The 20925-nt window shown below is 48.5% G+C and overlaps 1 protein-coding gene across 1 annotated transcript in view; it reads right to left on the bottom strand.

The window, feature by feature from the left end:
• STT3B (STT3 oligosaccharyltransferase complex catalytic subunit B) overlaps positions 1 to 20925 on the bottom strand; it is an 872418-nt gene that overhangs the window by 148411 nt on the left and 703082 nt on the right. Inside the window, exon 12 of the mRNA XM_069648801.1 lies at positions 20299 to 20470. Within this exon, the coding sequence (XP_069504902.1) occupies positions 20299 to 20470 (172 nt within the window). The remainder of the gene's footprint in view (positions 1 to 20298; positions 20471 to 20925) is intronic.

The following is a 20925-nucleotide window of genomic DNA, read 5'->3' as shown; positions in this document are numbered from 1 at the left end:
CAGTATGCCCCCACTCAAATAATAAAAAAATGACTGTTTTCCAAAATATCCCATCCTCGTCGCCAATATTGTGAGGCAAGTTCCATGATAAAAGGCCAGCTCTGTAATAGGGTTCATCAGTTTATTTCTTCAGGTTAATCAGGTTACAATAAGAGGACATCAAGAGAGCTACTTGGGGAGAGCCCACTGGCTCCCAACACCCAGGCTACATCTTTCCCACTGCCTAGGTTAGAACACCACTCACACAGCACTCTGCTCAGGCACACAGCATACCATGTTAACATTCCAAACTAGTTTAAGTACGGAGTTGTGGTCAGTTTACTTGGTGTGCACCGTTATTAGATATGTGCAAGGTCATTTTTGCTCATATCACTAATGTCACTGCAGGACTCAGTAGATAGTGCAAGATTACCATTTGGTTTTGAGTTATGGTTAGGACATTAGTTTATTTACATATATCTCATTAGAAAATCTGAGAGCTCAGATTCGTAGTCTTATGTCTACACCCTTCCATTATGACATACATTACTCACCATAATAGCTTTTCTGATGATTATATCTGCTTAGATTCACATGCTGTGTATATAGTCCGTAGTGGTAGTCGTGCAGTATTGCACCCTGTCGAGGATCGAAAGGGGACGTCGACATGGACGTGCCTGTAACACTATCCCCAACGTGACGTGTAGTGTACCCAAAATCCCTCACGCGTAGAGGTCCCTCCGATTGCATTTTTTCTGCCGTGAGGGAGCCTTATGACAATCGTGAGCGAGTAAGGAAAGAGAGAAGTAGTAGTAATAAGAGGTCTATGTATGTTCCTTCCATCCGAGCGGGGAAGAAGGGTGGGCGCATGTGAATCTAAGCAGATACAATAATCAGAAATGCTATTACGGTGAGTAATGCATGTGTTTTGGTGCTTGTGAATCTGCTTAGAATCGCATGCTGTGCATAGACTAGCGAGCAGTACCCGGAGCTGGAGGGAGGAGAGAAGGAACAGTAGTGAAAAGATGTCTTAATACCGCATGTCCCACATGAGAATCAGATCTGAGTGAGTATCTAGGCAGCAGTGTTTTGTAAAGGTGCGTACAGAACTCCAGGTTGCCGCCTTGCAAACGGACTCGAAAGGGACATTTGTAATGAATGCTATGGAAGCCCCCGTGCCCAGAGTAGTGTGTGCTCTAGGCTTGAAAGGCAGATCTCTCTTGGCAAGAGAGAAACAGTGTGATGCAATTGACAATCCACTTAGAGATGGCTGATTTAGAGACAAGGTCCCCTTCTCTACCGGCCGCCACTGAGATGAAAAACGTGTTTGTCTTTCTTAGTGGTCTAGTCTTTTCCAGCTAATATATGGACTGCCCTGCGCACATCATGTGTGTAGGCTTCTTTATGCCACGTTAGTGGGGTTCTGGAAAAAATCTACTGATTGGTTCACATGGAACTTGAATTTGGGCACAAAACGTGGGTGAATGCGCAGAACCACCTTGTCTTTGTGGATAGTTACAAATAAGTCTAGAGCTGAAAGGGCCTGTAGTTCACCAACTCTCCTTATAGAAGTGACTGCCACCAGGAAGGCAGATTTGCGAGTGCTTTAAGGCTAGCCTTATGCATTGGTTAAAAGGGAGATCCTAGAAGTCTGGTTAGTACCACATTTAGGTCCCTTCTGGGAGCTCGGTTTGAAATGGGGGGCTTAAATCTCTTAACAGCTTCCACGAAAGCCTGGATTACTGGGATATTCCACCACAACACCTTCTGCTGGGAAGTGGTATAGGCTGAAAGTGCAGCTAAGAGGACCTTCAGAGTATTAAAAACCAGACCAGAGTCAAGAAGGTGAGTCATTTATAGTACATTATGAGTAGGAGAGCAATCTATGGGATTGATAACCTTGGAATTGCACTAGATGACGAAGCATTTCCACTTATTGGAGTAGCAATGTCTGGTGTTAGGCTTTCTTGCTTCTTTAAGTATATTCATGCATCTCTGCGGAAGGTGGGGGTGCCCGAACTCTACGATCGCAGGAGCCAGGCCGCTAAGTTGAAAGTTTGCAGGCCTGGATTAAGGGGTTCCCCCTTGCCCTGCGATAGCATGTTGTATGGGCAAGGTAGTTTCATCTGACGGGAGATTGACGTCTCCATCAGATGAGAACCAGGGTTGGCGGGCCCACATTGGACCACCAATATCATGGTAACTGGTTCCTGGTTCATCTTGTGCACTATCTTGTTGAGTAGGGGATGGGGGGGGGGGGGGGGAAGAGGCGAGCATAAACAAATTTCCCTGATCATGTTATTCAGAGACCATTCCCCTTGGAGTGGTTCTGAGGGTACCTAGGAGTTGCAAACAAGTTCATCTCTGGGGAGCCCCATTCTGTGAAAATGTTGGTGACGATGTCTTCGTGTAGTTGCCATTCATACTCTGTAGGTAGAGGGAAGTCTCTGCTGAGCAAGTCTGCACAGAAGATGGAGTTCCCCTGGAACGTGTTGAGACAGGAACAACATCTTATGTTTGAGAGCCCACTTCCAAATGTTCTGAGGCAGTTTGGATAGCCCTGGAGAGTGAGTGCCCCCTTGTTTGTTCAAGTAATACATGGCTGTGGTGCTGTCCATGAGGACCAGTATTGTCTTTCCCTGCAACTGTCTGAAAAGCCTTCAGGGCCTTGACCAAATGCTGTGCGCCGTTGGAGGTGAGCCACAGAGCCTGTGAGATGCGTACGTAGTGAGTGGCTTCTGCTGCCGGGGTGGCGAAGGACTTCCCCTTCAAGGAGGTTTTCCCTCGCCATCACTACACAGAGAGAACAAGCTCTGCCGAGACAACCACTAGATCGTCCCATTATCCGCTGGCCTGACACCATTGGCTGTTGAGCCACTCTCGCATGGGGTGCATGTGCAAACATACGTGAGGGAGCAAATAAATGCAGGATGCCATCATTCCTAACATTTGCATGGCTTTGTGTACCGTCACCTCCCGACAGCTACATATTGAGGGATTTGAAATAGCATGTTTTGAACCCTCTCCTTGGAGGGGAAGACAAGGCAGTTTTCTACCCGAATTAGAGCCCCCAGAAATTGCTCGACTTGGCTGGAGAATGCCAGACTGAAGAGTAGGTCTATTGTCCTTTGGATGTTTGACAGGCATGTGCCATATGAATCCCCGGTTATGAGCCAGTCGTCGAGTTAAGGATAAACTGGGAGAGATATCCTACGCAGGGGAACTGCTCCAACTGCCAAAACCTTTGTAAATACCCTCGGGGCTGAGGCAATGCCAAAGGAAAGGACCTTGAACTGATGGGGTTTGTTCTCTATCATGAACCTTAGGTATTTTCTGTGTGCTGGCAACATTGAAATATGAAAGTATGCATCTTTGAAGTCCAATGTTGCCATGTAACCCCCCCCGGGTTAGAAGAGATTACCTCTTGCAGCGTTATCATTCAAAACTTTTGTGGTTTGACAAATGTGTTCGCTGGGCGCAAGTTTAGCACAGGCCGCATGGTGAGATCCGTTTTGGGTACAAGAAAGTACACTGAATAAATACCCTTGTTTACCTGTACAACAGGGAGGACTTCGATTGCGCCCTTTTCCTGCAGGATCTTGACCTCTTGCAGTAGGACCCTCAGGTGTTCGTGTCAGACGCCTGGACCTTGGTGGTCCGAATCGAGGTGGCCGGATGAATTCGATGCAATAACAGTGGGCGATGTTATCCGTCCTCTGACCGGGGGAGGCATGGGAGGGGACCTGGATATGAGAGTCATTTCTGATTGGAGGCCGTGGAGCCTCTAAGGGTGGCACTGCAACCCCTTCCTTTGCCAGAGCGCTGTCCTCTAGGTGGATACTGGTTAGAGGCAGTAGCGGCGAGAACTCCCACCTCGTTGCTGAAAGGGCCTTTGAGTTATTTGGTTCAAAGTTTTCAAAGTCTCATGTTCTTTTTTTGCCGTTTCTAGAGCCTCATCTACAGCTTTACCAAATAGGTTAGATTCTTAGACCGGTTTGTTGATGAGACGCTTGCGTTTCTGGCTCGAACCCAGAGTTTTTTAACCATGCGTGCCTCTGCAAAAGGGTACCTTGGGCCAGAGTTCTCCCTGCAGCATCTAGGGTATTAAGTATATTATGATTTACCTGCCTCTCCTCGGACACAGCTGCGAGTAGATCTGAACATACCGGTTCAGAGACCCACTGCAGGACCTCCAGGAGCAGATTCCACTGAACATCGCAAAACCTGGCCAACAGTGTGCCGCCGTTGGCAATTTTGGTGGAATAGGCTGCTGCAGTAGTAACACATTCCCAGGGCATACAGTTCCTTGCAGTCCTTGTCCGGCTGTGCCTCACCTGTGGATAAGGGTACCCCCGCTCTTTCGGGGTGTAGTAAGCACGAGGGAAACCAGGGTGGCATGCCCCCGAATGTAGAGAGGGTCTGTAGGGGAGGGCCAAAAAAGTTTCTCCACCCGTGGGTTCACAGCCCTGGTCTAGGATAGCGTCAGCAAAGAAGGAGCGATACGCAGTTTAATGAAGTTCAGTAAAGGAATAGCCTGACTAGCAGGTGATCTCTCCTTCAGAATGTCCTCCACAAAGTCAGTGTCTTGCACTGCTTATTGCGTGGCTATTTGAAAATGTTTGGCTGCTTTTTTAAAAATGGCATTAAATGTCATCTATAGGAGACGCCTGTCTAACAGGTGGAGATGCAGGAGGATCCCTGCATATTGTGTCTGGATGTGGGGCATTTGTAGGTGACATCCATGGTGGGCTATCCACTGGTGGCTCACCCCCTCGACTCTCCCCCACCCCCACAATCTAGGGCCTGGTCAGTGGGGTCCTCAAAGGGATCATCTTCCTGTATAAAGGGGTCCTGAGGAACCCTTTCCTGATCAGTCAGGTCAAGCACCTCCTCATGACGAGGACAGGAGGTCCTTTGAAATGTAGTAGACAAAAGTGGGGTAGAGGTCCTCCTCACTAGGTTTCTTAGGCGTGGTAAACCTTTCTGAAAAGTCTATGAATGTTTTAAGTGTATTCATACAACCCACAAACCTATCTCTGGTCCATAAGGAGGAGCCAGAGGGGTCCAGAAGGAGGGGGGGCTTCCGACCCCAGTGGTTCGGCATGTTCCGTCGAAGTAGTAAGCGTACCCACTGGCGTCTTTGACCGTCCCGACAAGTCTGTCGAGGTGCCACCGGGGGGTGGGGAGGTTGTGTGTTTAACCTTGTGAGTAGAGGGTGAATCCCTGTTGCCGGGATGTACACTCCCCATAGCAGAACCATTGGTTTGCCTGCCGGGGCTGGATGACTCGGAGCATGGTATCGACGAAGAGAGGCCAATGGCATCCGTGTCGGAGCGAAAGCCATTGCTCAATTCCTCAACACTCTTGGCGCCTGCGGGGGAGCTACTCCCGGCCTGCATCATGGCGTAGGCTGCCCACCGTTTAACTCTGCACTCTTTAATTGTCTTAGGACGAAAGAGCTGACAAGACTGACAGACCACCTTGTGGTTATCTCGAGCGAGACACCTATTGCACCTCCAGTGTCCTTCCAAGGGTACTTGCCTTTAAAATAAGAGCAAAACTTAAAAAGGTGTCCTGTTCATAGCTACAGCAAAACCAGAGGGGTGAAGGGGGGAGCAGGAAATACATTCTCGAAAAGAAATAGAACCCCGGATCCCACTCTCCCTACTGTATAGGCCGGCCAGAAGGCACGGCCACGCGGTTGGCGCTTCTACTGGAACACCAGCTGGCTGTTGAGTCTGGGGTCGTCTTCCGCAGTGGCAGATAAGTAGTCATTGATGAATATTTACATAACCGGAGGTCGTGGACAAGATTTTAAACTGCAATTTGTAAGAGCTCTGCATAAGGCGACCAGCTAGCTGGGCGGAAAAAAACAGTCGAGGGACCTCGATGCGTGAGGGATTTTGGATACACTAAACGACACATTCGTGTTGCAGGCCCGTCCATGTCGATGTTGTCTTTCGAGAATCGAAAGACAAGATGCAATACTCGCGATTACCACTAAATGCCAGACTATTCACACAGCATGTGATTCTAAGCAGATTCACCAGCATCAGAAATAAGGTTATTTGCCACTATATGCGGCCATTCTCATCTATCAATAGGACTGAGACTACTGCTAGAGTGATCATAGGCTCAAAGATGGATTATTGCAGTAGTCTCCCGATGGGAGCCAACAAAGTGGAACTTACAAGAAAACCGGTCATTCAGGAGAGTGCTATTAGATCTTTGGTTGGCCCAAAGTATGATCATGTTTCGGAAGCCAGGAGGAGCCTTCACTGGCTCACGGTCGAGACCAGGATACATTTTTGTTTGAGCACCAGAGGGCTTCAACCCACAATATCTGGTGGATAGGCCAACTATGAAATCATCTGGAAAAAAATGTAAGATCAGATAACTCCATGTTGGTTGTACTAGAGTCAAGCTTGGGCAAGTGGATAAGAGCGTGTTTGATATAGCTCCACCCAGATTGTCGAATTAGATTCCATCCGATCTCAAGAGGCGAAGAATCACTGGAGAAATGTAAGAAAAATCTGAAAACCTTTTTATATAAAGGCTGTGTATCAGTCGGTTCCCGTTTGTTTCTCAGGCTGTTCCTAGGGTATTTCTTATTTGTATTTTGTTGTTGTGTATTTCTTCTCCCCTTTAAGGTGTCATCTTCTATGCCTGCATGCCTCCTGACCATTATAGGCTGCGCGGTGTAAAGAAAATAAAGTAAGCTGAACAAAACCATTTACTTCTCTGCACAGGGCTGACTGTCGATTTGCTGATGTGGCCATCTTGATTTTCTCCAAGACTATGAACAAATTGGAGAGTGGAGATACAGGACAGCAGTCTTGTCCGTCAGATTCTTTTTTGGGACTGTGAAGACAGCCTAGGAGCCCATACCCCTCTCCCTGGAAGTAACCTCTTGTATGCACATCCAAAGTAGGATTGGCACTGCCTTCTGCAGAACAGAAGGAGCCACCTGAAGTAGAGGGGCTGACGAAGGATTGGCGTTGGATGGGAAAGTCTGCAACCACTGGACACACGGATAACACCCATAGTGCTGATATTACCAGCCAGTCTACGTGACATTTTGTTTTATCACCACCTCTGGAGAAGGGAGGCTAGAGGAACCCCTTTGTGGAGGTAATTTTCATTTTCCTTGGTATGATTGGGGATTAGTCAGCTTGCCCATTTCTCAGATCAAGGAAAACATAAAACCTGCCAGGTGACCTTGACTAGTTGTCCTGTCTGAGCCCAGTGAAAATTGAAAGGGCATCTGTGACATTTTAGTCAATACAGTCGAGGGCTCTTCTCCTTCCCTCATCTCCGACTGTCTCTCTGCTACCCAGGAATGGTGTGCCGCCAAGTACCTCTGCCTTAATGCCAGTAAGGCTGAGATTCTACTCCTCGGCACACCCACTCCCTCCTTCCCTGCAGCTCTCTGGCCGGCCTCTCTTGGCCCTCCTCCTGTTCCTACCTGCAAGGCAAAAAACCTCGGGGTCATCTTCGACTCAACACTCTCCTTCACTCCTCACATTTCTGATGTTTCTAAGAAGTCACACTACCAGCTGCACCTCCTCAGAGGTATCCTTCCTTTCCTCTCCTTCCCCCAGAAGCTCACTGTCTCCAGAGCCCTGGTTCTCTCGAAGCTGGACTACTGTAACAGCCTCTATCTAAATCTGCCTGCCTCTACTCTCCGCCCTCTGCAACTTATCCAGAACAGGACTGCGAGACTTGTCCTTGGTCTCAAGCCCAGGGACCGTATCTCTCCAGGACTGAAAGCGCTACACTGGCTCCTTGTGGCTGCGAGGATTAAGTTCAAAACCCTCTGCATTGTCCACAAGGCCTTCTGGAGCCTGGGGCCAAAATACCTTCAACTCTCCCTTGCTAAATATCTTCCTTCTCGAGCACTTCGCTCTTCCACCTCCAACTCCCTCAGGATCAGCCGCTTCTCCAAGTAACGAGTTAGGGGGGTGAGGGGGGAGATCTCTCTCCGCAGCAGGGGCCTCCCTCTGGAACAGCCTTCCTGCCTCCCTGAAACTTGAGCACCATCTCCGGTTCCGGAAGCACCTCAAAACCTTCCTCTTTGCTTCTGCTTTCTCTCCCCTGCTAAACCACTGATACTGTACTGAATCAGCAACTGGGCCACTCACTAACCCTGGTCCTTGGCCCAGCCACTCTCCCCTGCACTGCCTTCCTTGCTACCCCTGCACTGCGGGACTGTCTCTGTATCCCTATAGCCAGCCCGCCAGCACTTGTTCTGCACTTATCTTGCACTTGCCACTAGCTGGCCCTCTTTCATTACTAACCCTGTATTGCACTTTCCCCTCTCCCTTCCCCCTTGCACTTTTACCGTCCCCCCCACCCATGCAGTTGCGCGGTCTGAATGACACCTGGCCTAGTAGGATCGTTCTGTCTCCCCTTGTTCCCCCCTCCCTGCCTCGTCGCGCCTTGAAACACTTGTGTATAGGCGCGTTACAAATGCCATATCATATCATATATTTTTATTTAACTCTCTCGTGCTCCTTTGAAAGAAGTCGGAGCACTTGAAAGGAAGATCAGGATCTCATCTTGTATGCTCTCGATTAACTTTGTCACACAATCTGTATTGGCGTCAATGTATATGGCCATGGATGCATTATCTAAAAAATTAATCAACACCTCCAAGTACTGGGCAGTGGGGCGAGCTGCTATACGCCAGAATGGGAAGCTGCTTCGACTTCAGTAGCAAAACCACGCTGAAAATCTCCTTGCAAGGATGTCTATTAGCAGCAGCCAGCATAGAATCAGCTTGAAATAGGTGCATGGATGAATTGGCATAGATCTTTGCGGTGGTCTAGAAGACTTTCTTACAAGAAGGAGATGAGGAAACAATAGACTAGTTAGAAGTCCCAACTGAAGACTTAGCAAGAGAAGCTGCTAGCTCCTCTGAAGATGGCCCGGGGTGTCCTGAAAGACAACTTTTCAGAGGCTAATTTCAACAACATTCGAGTCTCATTTGTCGGAGCAACAGAATTAGGCCTTTGCCAAAGTTTGTCCTCTTCCGCTACTACACCCCTTTATAGAAGATACACCAGCCAGACCTCTAAGCCCCCGTATGAGGGCAAGAACTCCAGTTTTAACAGGAGAATTATCCTCAAGTGCAGGTTCCATGAAATCAGCTTCCTCTCACATTCTGTCATTGTGAAAGAGGGCATCAGCAAGAGGCTTCAGCTGGTCTACCGGACCCAGAAAGGAAGTCCAGCTGGGAAGGTGTCTGGTGTGGGACGTCAGGTTGGACAGGTTGTCAAATAGGATGAACCCTAGTCTGGTCTGCTGCTGGCCCCATAGGCATGGCTTGAGTGTCTGTGGGCTGCACCTGCTTAATCAGTCACCTCAAGTGTGTGGTCATGACTAGAAGTGCCAATTAAAAAAAATCCTCCTTGCTGGAAGTTTGTGGTGCAGAGGATGGCGCTCAAGTGAAGGTGACCGTTGGGTAGCACGTGAATGTCTATGCAGTGTTTGGAAAACCACATGATCCTTGCAGGATGGGGCTAAGACTTCAACCAACGAACCAAGGTCATGGGAGACCAATCCACTGGGGTACAAATTACATCCTGCTCACCACTGGATGTAATCTGATGACCTCACTTGCAAATGCTACTCACTCCTGAGAACATGTTTCAGACTCCTGAAGTGAAGCCATGTCCAAAGTCTTGTCCACATCAAAATGGCGATTGAATACCTCTCTGCACAGCATGCCATTTAGTCTTGGCAGGGCTGGGACACATCTGGAGCGTGAGGATGGGATACATTACTCACCGTAATCTTATTTCTGATGCTTGTATCTGCTTAGATTCACATGATGTGCATACGCCGACATCTAGTGGAAGCTGCAGAGTATTACAGTTTGTTTTTCGAAACTCGAAAATTTGGCGTCGACAGGGCGTGCCAGTAATACTATCCCCCTAGTGTGACGTCCACTGTACCCATGATCCCTCACGCGTCTAGGACCCTCAGATTGTATTTTTTCCTGACATGAGGTAGCATGAGGAGTAGCGCGAGTACAGATGATCCAAGCAGATAGAAGATAGATAAGATAAGACTACAAGCATCCATGCGCCTTCTCTCAGAGGGGAGGAAGGGTGGGTCGCATGTGAATCTAAGCAGATACAAGCATCAGAAATACGATTACGGTGAGTAATGTATCCCTTCTGAGGCTTGTGGAATCTGCTTAGATCACATGCTGTACATGGATTAGTGAGCAGTGTTAGGAGGTGGGATTTGAGAAGGGTCATGAGCAAATAAATGTCTTAGAACCGCTTGTCCCACTTGAGTATCTGTCTTGGAAGGGGTGTCAATGCAGTAGTGCTGAGTAAAAGTGTGAATAGAGCTCCAAGTAGCTGCTTTGCAAATGGTGTCAAGGGGAACATTTGCAATGAAAGCCAGAGTGGCCCCAATGCCTCTTGTCGAGTGGGCTCTCGGCGTAAAAGGCAAAGTTTTGTCAGAAAGAGAGTAACACAACTGGATACAGTTGACAATCCACTGAGATGGCACCCTTAGAGACGCGATCTCCCTCTTTGTCTGTGGCTACGGAGACAAACAGTTAATCTGTTTTTCTAGGCGGTCTGGTCTTGTTTACGTATTAAAGGACCGCTCTACGCACATATAGGGTGTGTAGTTTAACCTCAGCCGAGCTTTGTGGGTTTTGGAAGAAAGCCGGAAGCTCGATGGACTGGTTTACATGGAATTTGGAAATAAGTAGGAGAGAACCTAGAGTGTGTCCGTAAAACCAGCTTATCCTTATGAATAGTAAAGAAAGGATCCTGCACTGACAGAGCCTGAATTTCACTGACCCTTCTTATGGATGTAATGGCTACTAAGAAGGCAGTCTTATAGGTCAGGTGTTTGAGACTTGTCTTATGCATGGGCTCGAATGGGGGGCCCATGAGTTTAGATAGCACCACGTTCAGGTCCCATCCTGGTGGTGGGTTAGATATAGGAGGATGAAGTCTCTTTACTCCCTCCATGAAGGCTTTAACCACGGGTACCTTTCCACCACGACACCTTGCTATGTGAGGTGGTGTACGCTGACAGGTGTACCTTTAGTGAGTTTAAAACCAACCCTGCGTCCAGCAGGTGGAGCATGTATGTCACGATTGTGGAAAGAGTGCAATCAACTGGGTTGATTTGTTTATACTTGCACCAGATAACGAATCTCTTCCATTTGTCGAAGTAGCAATGCCTCGTGTTCGGTTTCCTAGACTCTTTTAGGATGTCTGTGGTAAATTGAGATGTCCAAACTCTATGACCCCAGGAGCCGATAGAAGAGGTCGATAGTTCTTTGAATGTTTGTCCTGCAAATTACTGGGGTCTCCCCCGTGATGAGCCAGTCGTCCAGATAAGGGTACACTGGGATTGCCTCCCTGCGTAGCTGTGCCGCCGCCACCACCAGTACCTTGGTGAATACCCTTGGAGCCGAGGCTATCGCGAAGGTCAGTACCTTGAACTGGTAGTGCTGACTTTCCACCTTGAAGCGCAGATATTTTCTGTGCGCTGGGAACATGTACATATGAAAATAGGCATCTTCCATATCCAATGTTGCCATGTAATCCCCTTTTTTTAGAAAGGGAATTACCTCTTGGAGAATAATCATGTGACATTTTTGGGGCTTGACATACTTGTTTGCAAGCCATAAATCCAATACTGGTCGCATTGTCAAATCTTTTTTTGGCACAAGAAAGTAAGTTGAATAAATACCCTTTCGATCTTTTCGAGTAGGATCTTCTGGTGGTCTAAGGAGTGTATTCTTTGTCGTAGAGGGTGGTTTCGGGGACGCTCTAGGAGTTCTATGCAGCATCCTACGGACACTGTGGGCAGCACCCATCCGTCTGATGTGATCCCTTCCCAAGCTTGGGTGAAGATGGAAATGCGTCCTACTGGGGATGCGTGAGAAGGGACCCTGAACGGAGCGTCACTGTTTTGGTGGAGGCGTGCCCCCTCCTTTATTGGGACTGCCTCTACCCCTACCATGACCTCTTGTTACCCCTGCCATAATTCTGGGTAGACTGCTGGTTAGTGTTCCATGTATTACCATGGCCTTGGGAATAGTTAGAGCCTCTTTGGGAGTTTTGTCCGCGAGGCCGACGAAAATGGCCATTGCCTCTCTGGTTAGGGGGTTTGTTGGTTAGTTGCCCTAGGGACTTGAGTGTCTCGTACTCGTCCTTGGCATTCTTTAGTGCGTCCTCGACCGCCTTTCCAAACAATAGATCCGGCTCCACCGGCTTATCTATCAATGATGCTTGGGTCTCGGCCTTGAAACCAGACTGCCGTAGCCAAGCATGCCTCTTGATGACCGTGCTTTCAGCAATTAATCTGCCGGCGTTATCCGCGGCATCAAAGGTTGATTTTAAAATGCAACCTGATGCGGCTCTCCTCTCGGCCGAAACTCGTGCCAATTGGCTTTTTAAGGGTTCTGGGGCAGAGTCTATGAGAGCTGCGACTTCTTCCCATTGACGGCAGTTGTAACTAGCCAGCAGGGTGGTGGAGTTTGCAATCCTTGCCTGGTAGGCGGAAGTGGAGGCTACTTTCCTGCCCATGCCATAAATCTTCTTGCTCTCCTTGTCGGGGGGAGCTTCGGACAATGCAAGGGTGTTCCCGCCCTCTTACGGGTGTTGGCAACAACCAGGGAGTCCGGTTTGAGATGTCCCTTTATGTATAGTGGGTCAGATTGGGCTGCCCTGAAAAGCTTTTCAATTCTGGGGTTTACTGCCTTAGTGCGATTGGGGTTAACAAGGGAAGGGTCTACCTCCTTTGTATTGACTTAAGGATAGGGATGGCCTGAGCAACAGGTCTCCTTTCTCCCACCAGTTCCTCTGCAAAGTCCCCGTCTTCCTGAGCACCTTGGGTGTCAATGTGGAAGTGCTGTGCCGCTCTGGACAGGACCTCATTCAGGAGAGGTTGGTTGTCGACCGGGGAGTCGGGAACCGCGGGCTCTTTCTCTACTGGGGAATCTAGCCTGTATGTATCTGTGTCGTCCTCTTCCTCCTCCTCCTCCTCCTCATCATCCCCGTAATAGCCTGTCCGTTTGTTCTTCGAACATGCCCACGTCTGGATCCTCAACAAAGGATGGATCTTCCTGGTATTGAGAATAGGGCTGTATATAGAAGGAGTTTGAAGCTAGAGTTGGTGCTTCACCCCGGGACTTCCTACTTGGGGGTATTGGATCCTTTGAGCCTGAGGGAGTTGACCCTTCTGGCGTATAAGAGAGAAAGTGTTCTGGGTTCTTGGCATAGAAATCTGCCAATGATGACATCCTTGACATCACTATGTCATCACAGGACCATTCCTTTGAATTGGGAATAACTCTTTCCTGGAGTGCATTCTCTGTTTTATCCCGACTAGACCTACTGGTTTGCACAGAGGTCTTAGGGACAGATTGAGATTTGTCCTGGCTAGACCTACTGGCCTGAACAGGGGCCTTAAGGACAGGGGTCTGAGATTTGTCCGTCTGTTTAGGTGGAGTAGAATGTAGTTTAGGAGAGGAAGTAGGCTGGGACTGCTTACTTTGTTGTTTTCCCCCCTCCCCGTGGGTGGAAGAGTGCTTCCCCGACTTTTGGGCCCTATCAGAGCTTTTCGATGCCTGGCATCGAAATTCGGGGAGAGTCCCTGTCTCTGGAGAGTGTAAGGGATTTGGTAGCAGCCTTGCCGATGCCTGCAGACGCCGACTCCTGGAGTGCGGCTTGGGGGTAGAGGTTGGTGTCGTCCTCCGACGACCGAACCGCAGTCACTAAGGGGAGCGAGGCACTTTTAGCAACAGTGGAGGGTTGCTTGGTGTCATGAGGTGATCTCGAATGCGAACGCCCAGAGGACACTGACGAGGTGGACCGTTCTCTATGTGCCTCTTGCCGAGAACTCAACGTGCGCGTCGAGTCTCGGTTGGACTTCTGTTTGCTGGAAGTGGTCTGGGTAGCGCTCGTGTCACCGTGGGTCTTCCCCATAGCTGCCCTGCCGGACAACCTTCCGAGGTCGGGGACTTGCGCTTCGCTGTCCATCGACGCCACATTGCCCTTGCCGTCCGAGAGTACGGCGTCGCTGCCATCGCTGAAGGCACCCTCCGCGGCCATGGCCTCTTGTCGCCTGGCGTGGTGGGCCCAACGCTTTGTTGAACGGTCCTTAAGGGTCTTCGGTTTAAACCGACTGCATGCTCTGCAATTTGTCTCGGGGTGGTCCCTCGGCAAGCAGAGGTTACACGTGGTGTGTCCGTCAACCCAAGGATACTTGCGGTTGCACTTGGGGCAAAATTGAAAGGGGGTACCCTCCATACGCACCCTATGGCAGCGGGCTGGGAGTGTAGGAATATAAGTAATGTACCTATATTAATCAGAGTGTAGGATATGTGCCACCCACAACTCTCCCTACTTGCAGGGCCGAGTCCAGAGGACTTCCGAGGCCCAAATCTGTCGCTGTAGTCCGACGGTTGAATTTTCTCCGATCCGGCATCGAGTGTCGATGTTCAGAGACTCGAGGTGGAATAAACGGGGAAATATATAACAATATTAGCAAAATCTGACTAAGTCAGGGAACTCCGCTCAGTGCTTCCGACCAGCATGGCGGAAAAAAACAATATCAGTGTCCTAAACGCATGAGGGATCATGGGTACAGTTGACGTCACACTAGGGATAGTATTACTGGCACGCCCTGTGTCGACGCCCAATTTTCGAGTTTCGAAAAACAAACTAATACTCCGCAGCTTCCACTAGATGTCGGCCTATGCACAGCATGTGATCTAAGCAGATTCCACAAGCCTCAGAAATGTATTTACCTTTCCCTGGACGTACTATGGGCTGTGACCAGATAACTGCTGCAGAGACTTTGCAGCAGACTCCAATGCAACGCACAAGACCCTCAGGGTGGGATGCCCTGGTGACAGTCCCCAGACACTAGGGCATCACCTTTGGACAAGATGGGGTGCAAGGCTCCAATGATCATCAGGGTATTCAAGAATGTAAGGATGGCGAGCCTCAGTCATCCACCAGTGAGATGGCTTACCACAATGCCGCTGCTAGAAGGCATCCTGGGTGCAGGCTCTCCTAGAAAAGTAATTGCCCAGGACACGAAATAAAAAGGGCTGCTTATCTGCTTTCGTTTCGACATGAATCTCTACAAGTGAACCAGTGACGGCACACCAAAGATCTCATCACACCTCCAGAATAGATTGAGGACCTGATGAAAAAAAATTTGCCATACCACACCGGTGTCCCAGCAGTGACTTGGCAACCAGGCATTCAAAACAGAGCAAATGGGGATCATGTGCTGAGAACCGCAGAGTGAATGGCCTGCAAGGTTGCTAGTTATCCACACAAAAAACAAATAAAATGGATGAAACACTGGCGGGTAGCCCGAAGAAATGAAAAATAAAAAAGGAAAATCACTGCTACACAGGCATCCAATCCAGTCAGTTTGGTCAAAACGACCGGGGGTGTTGTCGGGTGACACACTGAGGCCACGCGCTACGCACATACATTGGGCCGCACTTGAAAGAAATGTGCATTGCAAAAGGTTCCGGTCCCATCCCAAAGGACAGGCACCCATAGGTTTGGAGGAAAGGTAAAAGGATGGAGGATTACTCTACTTTATTGAAGCCCTAGATGGAAAGGAGATGGCACTTAAAACTCTGCCTTAATGACGTCTAGGTTCTCAGACAGCAAATCATTTAAAAACAGTAGTTGATTTACTATTCCTCATCCTCAAAGTACCCAATATAGAATGTGGATTCACATGCATAAGGTAAATACTTTCAACTTTTAGTTCAGAGAGAACAGAAAAATAGCAAGTCGAGTCGTAGGGTCTGTTGTACAATAGTCCCTTACTCTGCATCCTGGAAAACGGTACCAGACCCGTTGAGTTCATGATTAATTCAGGGGAAAAGAAATTACTCACTGTAGTGAATAATGTAACTCCCTAGTCCATAGTCCCCTTTCCTCCATATTGTATGGGCGTCCCCGCACAGGGATGGACCAGAGACTTTTGCACCACATAAAAATGCACTTCCCCTTTAAATGTTAATTTAGGCGCAAGGATAGGTTTTGCCGCGTATGCTGACCCCGCCCCTACCTCAGTCCCCAGAAACATGCGTCGGGAACGACTGCCCTAACTATGCTTTTTCTTTAGCGATGGGGATGGTGGAGGAAAGGGAACAGTGGACTAGAAGTACAGTAGTCACTATAGTGAGTAACATTTACTCCTAAGTCCAGTCCCCTTTCCTCCATATTGTATGGCCGATTCCAATGCAACTCTCCTTTAGGGAGGTGTGATGAATCCAATTGAGTCATCACTAATTTCCCGGCAGTAACCTCCTCCCATGTGGCCAGGGGACAGCAGCCGCTAACCGATCTTAGCCCTCGGGCGGCTATATAAGGGAGGATAAAACGGGAAGAGACTACCTCAGTGGAGATGTCACAGCTTCATCGGGTGAGACATGGCATTCCCCCATTCTCCCTTGAAGATCACCTTCCCATTTTCAATGCCCTTATAGCATACACCTACCCATTCCCCTCCAGAAAATAGGGAAACCAATTTGCCTAAACCTGTAGAACAACTCGCCACCTTGGGTCTACCAAGTGAAACCTTGGAAAACACTTTAGTTATAAGAATCAGTTTGGAACAATGAACTCCATCTCCCAGACTTCTCAAAATACTGGGACAACAATCAGAATGCAGATCGGAAGAAACTAAGTCTAGCGAGCGCTCCAGTGTCGCTCGTGTGCACCGTAGCCTGGTAAGTTCAGAGGCAGAAAGTCTGCTATGCCTGGGATATGGACACCCGGTCTGTTTACGTAAACCATTGAGGTTGTACTATCTGAGGATTAGCACCCCCTTATTCTTTATCAAGGGACCAAAGGACTTTAATAACAGAAATGTTACCTTCAACCCCAGATAATATATGCATCTCTCCCTGTCAGTGGACCACAGCCCATGAGTGTTGTGAGAACCTAGTATTGCGCCCCAACCCTCTAGGGTTGAATCTGTTGTTGTATGAGGTAGAGAATGAAATGGCACTCCCGTCAAGAAGGTGGATTCTGTTCCCACCATATATCTTCCTTGATAACGGCAGGGATAGTTACTGTGTCAGATTGGGAACCTATCTCCAATCCCAATAGGCTATGAAATTAAGTTCAATCCTTGTTTTTATCCTTTTTAGCCGTACTGAGAGAATGCAAGTAGAAAAGAGACCCAACAGCTTTTGGTAGCACAACACTGTTGGGCAGTCCCTTTCCTAGAAATGCTTCACTTCTGCTAATATATCCTTCCTCCTCTTCAGAGTGGGGCACATTCTACCCTGCACAGTGTCCCACTGGACACCAATAAGGGTAATCTTCCGAGTTGGGATCAGCTCCGAGTTCTTGGTGTTGATTGAAAACCAAAAGTCGAAAAGTATGTCAATTGGAGATTGCAGGGTTTGCTTTGCTTTTTGGGGAGACTCCACCCTGATGAGCCAGTCATCAAGATATGGCTAGACTTGTTCATCAAGTTGGCCATCGCGTTCATAATCTTTGTGACTACTCGGTGCAGAAATGGGAGGACTTTGTATTGACATGTTTCCCCAGGATTGAAAATCTGAGGAATTGTCGATGAGGATGCCAGATTGGTGTATGCAGGCAAGTGTCCTTCAGGTTCAGGGCCTATAGGCATTTTCCCGCCACGCAGAGACACTGCAATTTGAGCTGGGGTCACCATCACAAATTTTTCTAGGTGTATGCAAAGATGGGCCTAACTCTCAGGCACGCCTTATTCTTTCTGTACAGCAAAGATCCTGTAATAAAAACCTGGGCCCCATTCTTGCACAGGGACTCTCTCCAATGCCTGAGATTCCATCAAGCTCTCCAATTCCTGGAGACGTGTTGGAGATCCGATCTGTATAAGCGGGTGGGATGCTGGGATCGGTAAAGATAAAGGGAGACAAACCTTTTGAAACCGCTGAAACTAACCAACTGTCTACAAAATGGTGACACCACTGATGCTTGTGCAGAGAGACAGACTACAGGAGATTCATGGACCCAGAACTGTAGTATGTCCTTCGTGAATTTAGGGGTATGCATCCAGGCTGACCCTCTCGTGTCCACCCCTGTGCACATGCCTCTACTGGCCGTGCCTATATGTGCTAAAGGGAATTCTAGAAGATTGTGCAAGACCATTTTGGCCTCAATTAGGCCACATTTGAATGCTACTTGCTTACCAAATGGATGATCATGGGTAAACCAAGAAATCTCCCACAAAAAGCAGCTGATTGGCAGCTGCCAATAGTGCTGCCGCATTAGCTTGACGTTAATGTAATGATACATTTTTCTCCCAAAGTCTCCAAAAGCTTATCCTCGCTGTTGAGAACTGCAGACTATGTTGCTGCTTGACTTGGGCCAGCCACAGCAGGCTTGGCATAAAAGGAAACCGCAGCCACTACAGAAGAATGCGGTTGTGGATGTGAGGCCAGCAGTTGCCCTTCTGTGCCCAAATGTCTATACTGGCAATCCAATTCTTTACTGACCCAATGGCAATAGTGCGGCTTTGCCCATATCTTTTTTGCGACTTCAAAGACATCCTTCTGTAAGGGAATGCCTGGCATGGAGCGCTAGAACCTGTGCTAAAACTCGCTGGAGGTACCCACAAAAATTCTGCCAATTCCTCTAGCCCTTCATGGACAGCTTTGTCAGAGGAAAGATAATCTGTTTCCTCCTTAGTCAGTACCAAGCTTCTTGTTAGCTAAACTTGACGCAGACTGATCTTGTGGGTACTGGCTCTTGAGGAGAGCTTTATGGACATTTTCTGTACTGCCAGAAGGTCGAGCTGCCATATTTTGGGTATCCCTGGCCACCACAATTGGTGTGGGCAGAGGCGGTGGAGAGGTGGTTGATTAGCTGAGTCGCCACTGGAAAACGCTGTGGCGCCGGAGGCAGGCCCTACGGTTGTTGAAATTATTGTGAAAGAGCTTTTGGAGAAATCCCTCAACAAAAACCAAATCTGTCTGCGCATGCTTGTGACATTTGTACTGAAAAGACCCTGATGACTGTCCAGGTTGATGTGCCTAGAACCCATGGATCTTGTCTGGGCTGCTGCATCCATGGCTCAGAGTACCTAATAGCACTAGATGAAGTTGGGTATGAAGTGAACCAGGGAATGTCATCACTAGACAATTCTACCCTTGCCAGTAGCACACTTGCCGTGTTAGTTTGTGGACTTGATGTGCTCTCCACCGAACTATGGGAATGTGGTCTTGAACCCTCTGTTGCTCTCTCAGATGGCAAAGAGTCTACAGAGGATGGCGCCTTATCCGTAGACGCTGAGCAGACAGTAGCAGCTTGCCGCCACTTTGTGTACCTCAGACTGCTGTGGCAAACCGAGTACGCAGGAGAGCAATGCCCGGTGTGACACTTGTCTTATTCGACCCTCTCTTTTGGAGCTCAGAGGTAGCTCCGGTAGTCTGGGATCCCTCAGCTAAAGGCTCCCCTCTGACCAAGGCCCAGTCACAGAGCCAGCCGCCTCTCTGAACCAACACCCGGTAGAGCTTTTACGACCTTCGGTACTAGGCCCAGTATGATTCACAGCCCCTCGGTGAGTGCACCAGTAGCTGCTTGAGCCTCGGCCCTGGTACCAGTATTAGGATCGTTCCGACCCCCCCAGTCAGATCTCCCACAGGAGTGTCTCACCCCCTCCCCCCCCTTCTGGGGTTCCTTTTAAAATAAAAGGTGCCCTTACCATGTCACAGGATTGCCAGTGTGCTCTTCTTTCCAGGTGGCGACTTCGAGAAGATCACTCCACCTTGAAAGCCTGTTCTTAAGAGACCTTTGAGTCAACATGTCACACGCAGCACACAAATTGCACCTGTGCTCGGGGCCCAAGCACTCTAAGCAGAGTGAACGGGCGTCAGAGGCAGGAAGAGGCATGCCGCACACCTACCGAAGCCCGGGGTACACGGCATGCACCAGGGGACACCAAAGGTTGTGGTGAAATAGAAGGTAATTAGGAAATAAGTACACAGGAAATGAGTGAAAAAAGTGTGTGGCAAAAATAGGCAATGCACTGCAGATGTCCATTGCAGTCACGCGGAAAACGGACTGAGGTGTGAGGTGGGGTTAGCATGCACGGCCATGCGTGCCTACATTTAAAGTGGAAGAGCTTTTGTTTATGGTGCAAAAGGCTGTAGTCCCACCGCCATGCGGGGACTCCCATACAATATAGGGAAAAGGAGACGGGATGTAGGAGTAAGTACACTTAAAGCAGTATTGAAATAAAATGGACATCACTACATGTTTATCTGTAAAGGAAGACTTAAGTTCAGCATTTGTATTTACTCACCAGGGCTATATGGCTATTATTCCATGTGTTGTTGTCAACTAGAGTAGTCCGATTAGCCATTCCTGCTATTTGATAGCCATAGTCCCACCAGGACATCACCCGGGCATGCTCATCTGTATTTTGTCTTAGCCAGTAGTATGCTTCCCTGAAATCATCTAGGATGTTCCTTGTACTGAAATATACAAGTGTTGGTGTTATGATAAATTCTTTTCAATGTATGCATCCAAATTCATCACTTTGAATTATGCGCACAAAAGCAGTCAATAGTCCAATATTCTATCAGTTTTCATAACTCTTAAGGCAGTTGTTTGTTTCTTTATTAGTAGCGCGCCAGACCCGAAGGTATCAGGGCGCGAGGACATGAATTCTTTAGGCTTACAGGTTACACAGTGCAGTGGTACAGAACATTGGCAATACAGCAATAGGAACAAGTTACTTACCTGTAACTGTTGTTCTCCAGCATGGGTCTGGCATGGATTCACATGCTCATGAATATTCCCCGTCAAGCTGGGAATCCTCGGTAAAGAAAAAACTAGTATCAGTTTCGTTTCTGATCTGTCTTTCGTAGCAATAACCAATCATTGGTCTCTGCGTCATACTGACCACAGCCAATGACTGCCCTCTACC

This window comes from Ambystoma mexicanum, chromosome 2q (genome assembly GCF_040938575.1).
Source record: "Ambystoma mexicanum isolate Mex_15411 chromosome 2q, UKY_AmexF1_1, whole genome shotgun sequence".
Taxonomy (NCBI): Eukaryota; Metazoa; Chordata; class Amphibia; order Caudata; family Ambystomatidae; genus Ambystoma; species Ambystoma mexicanum.
This window is presented reverse-complemented; position numbering and strand designations above follow the sequence as displayed.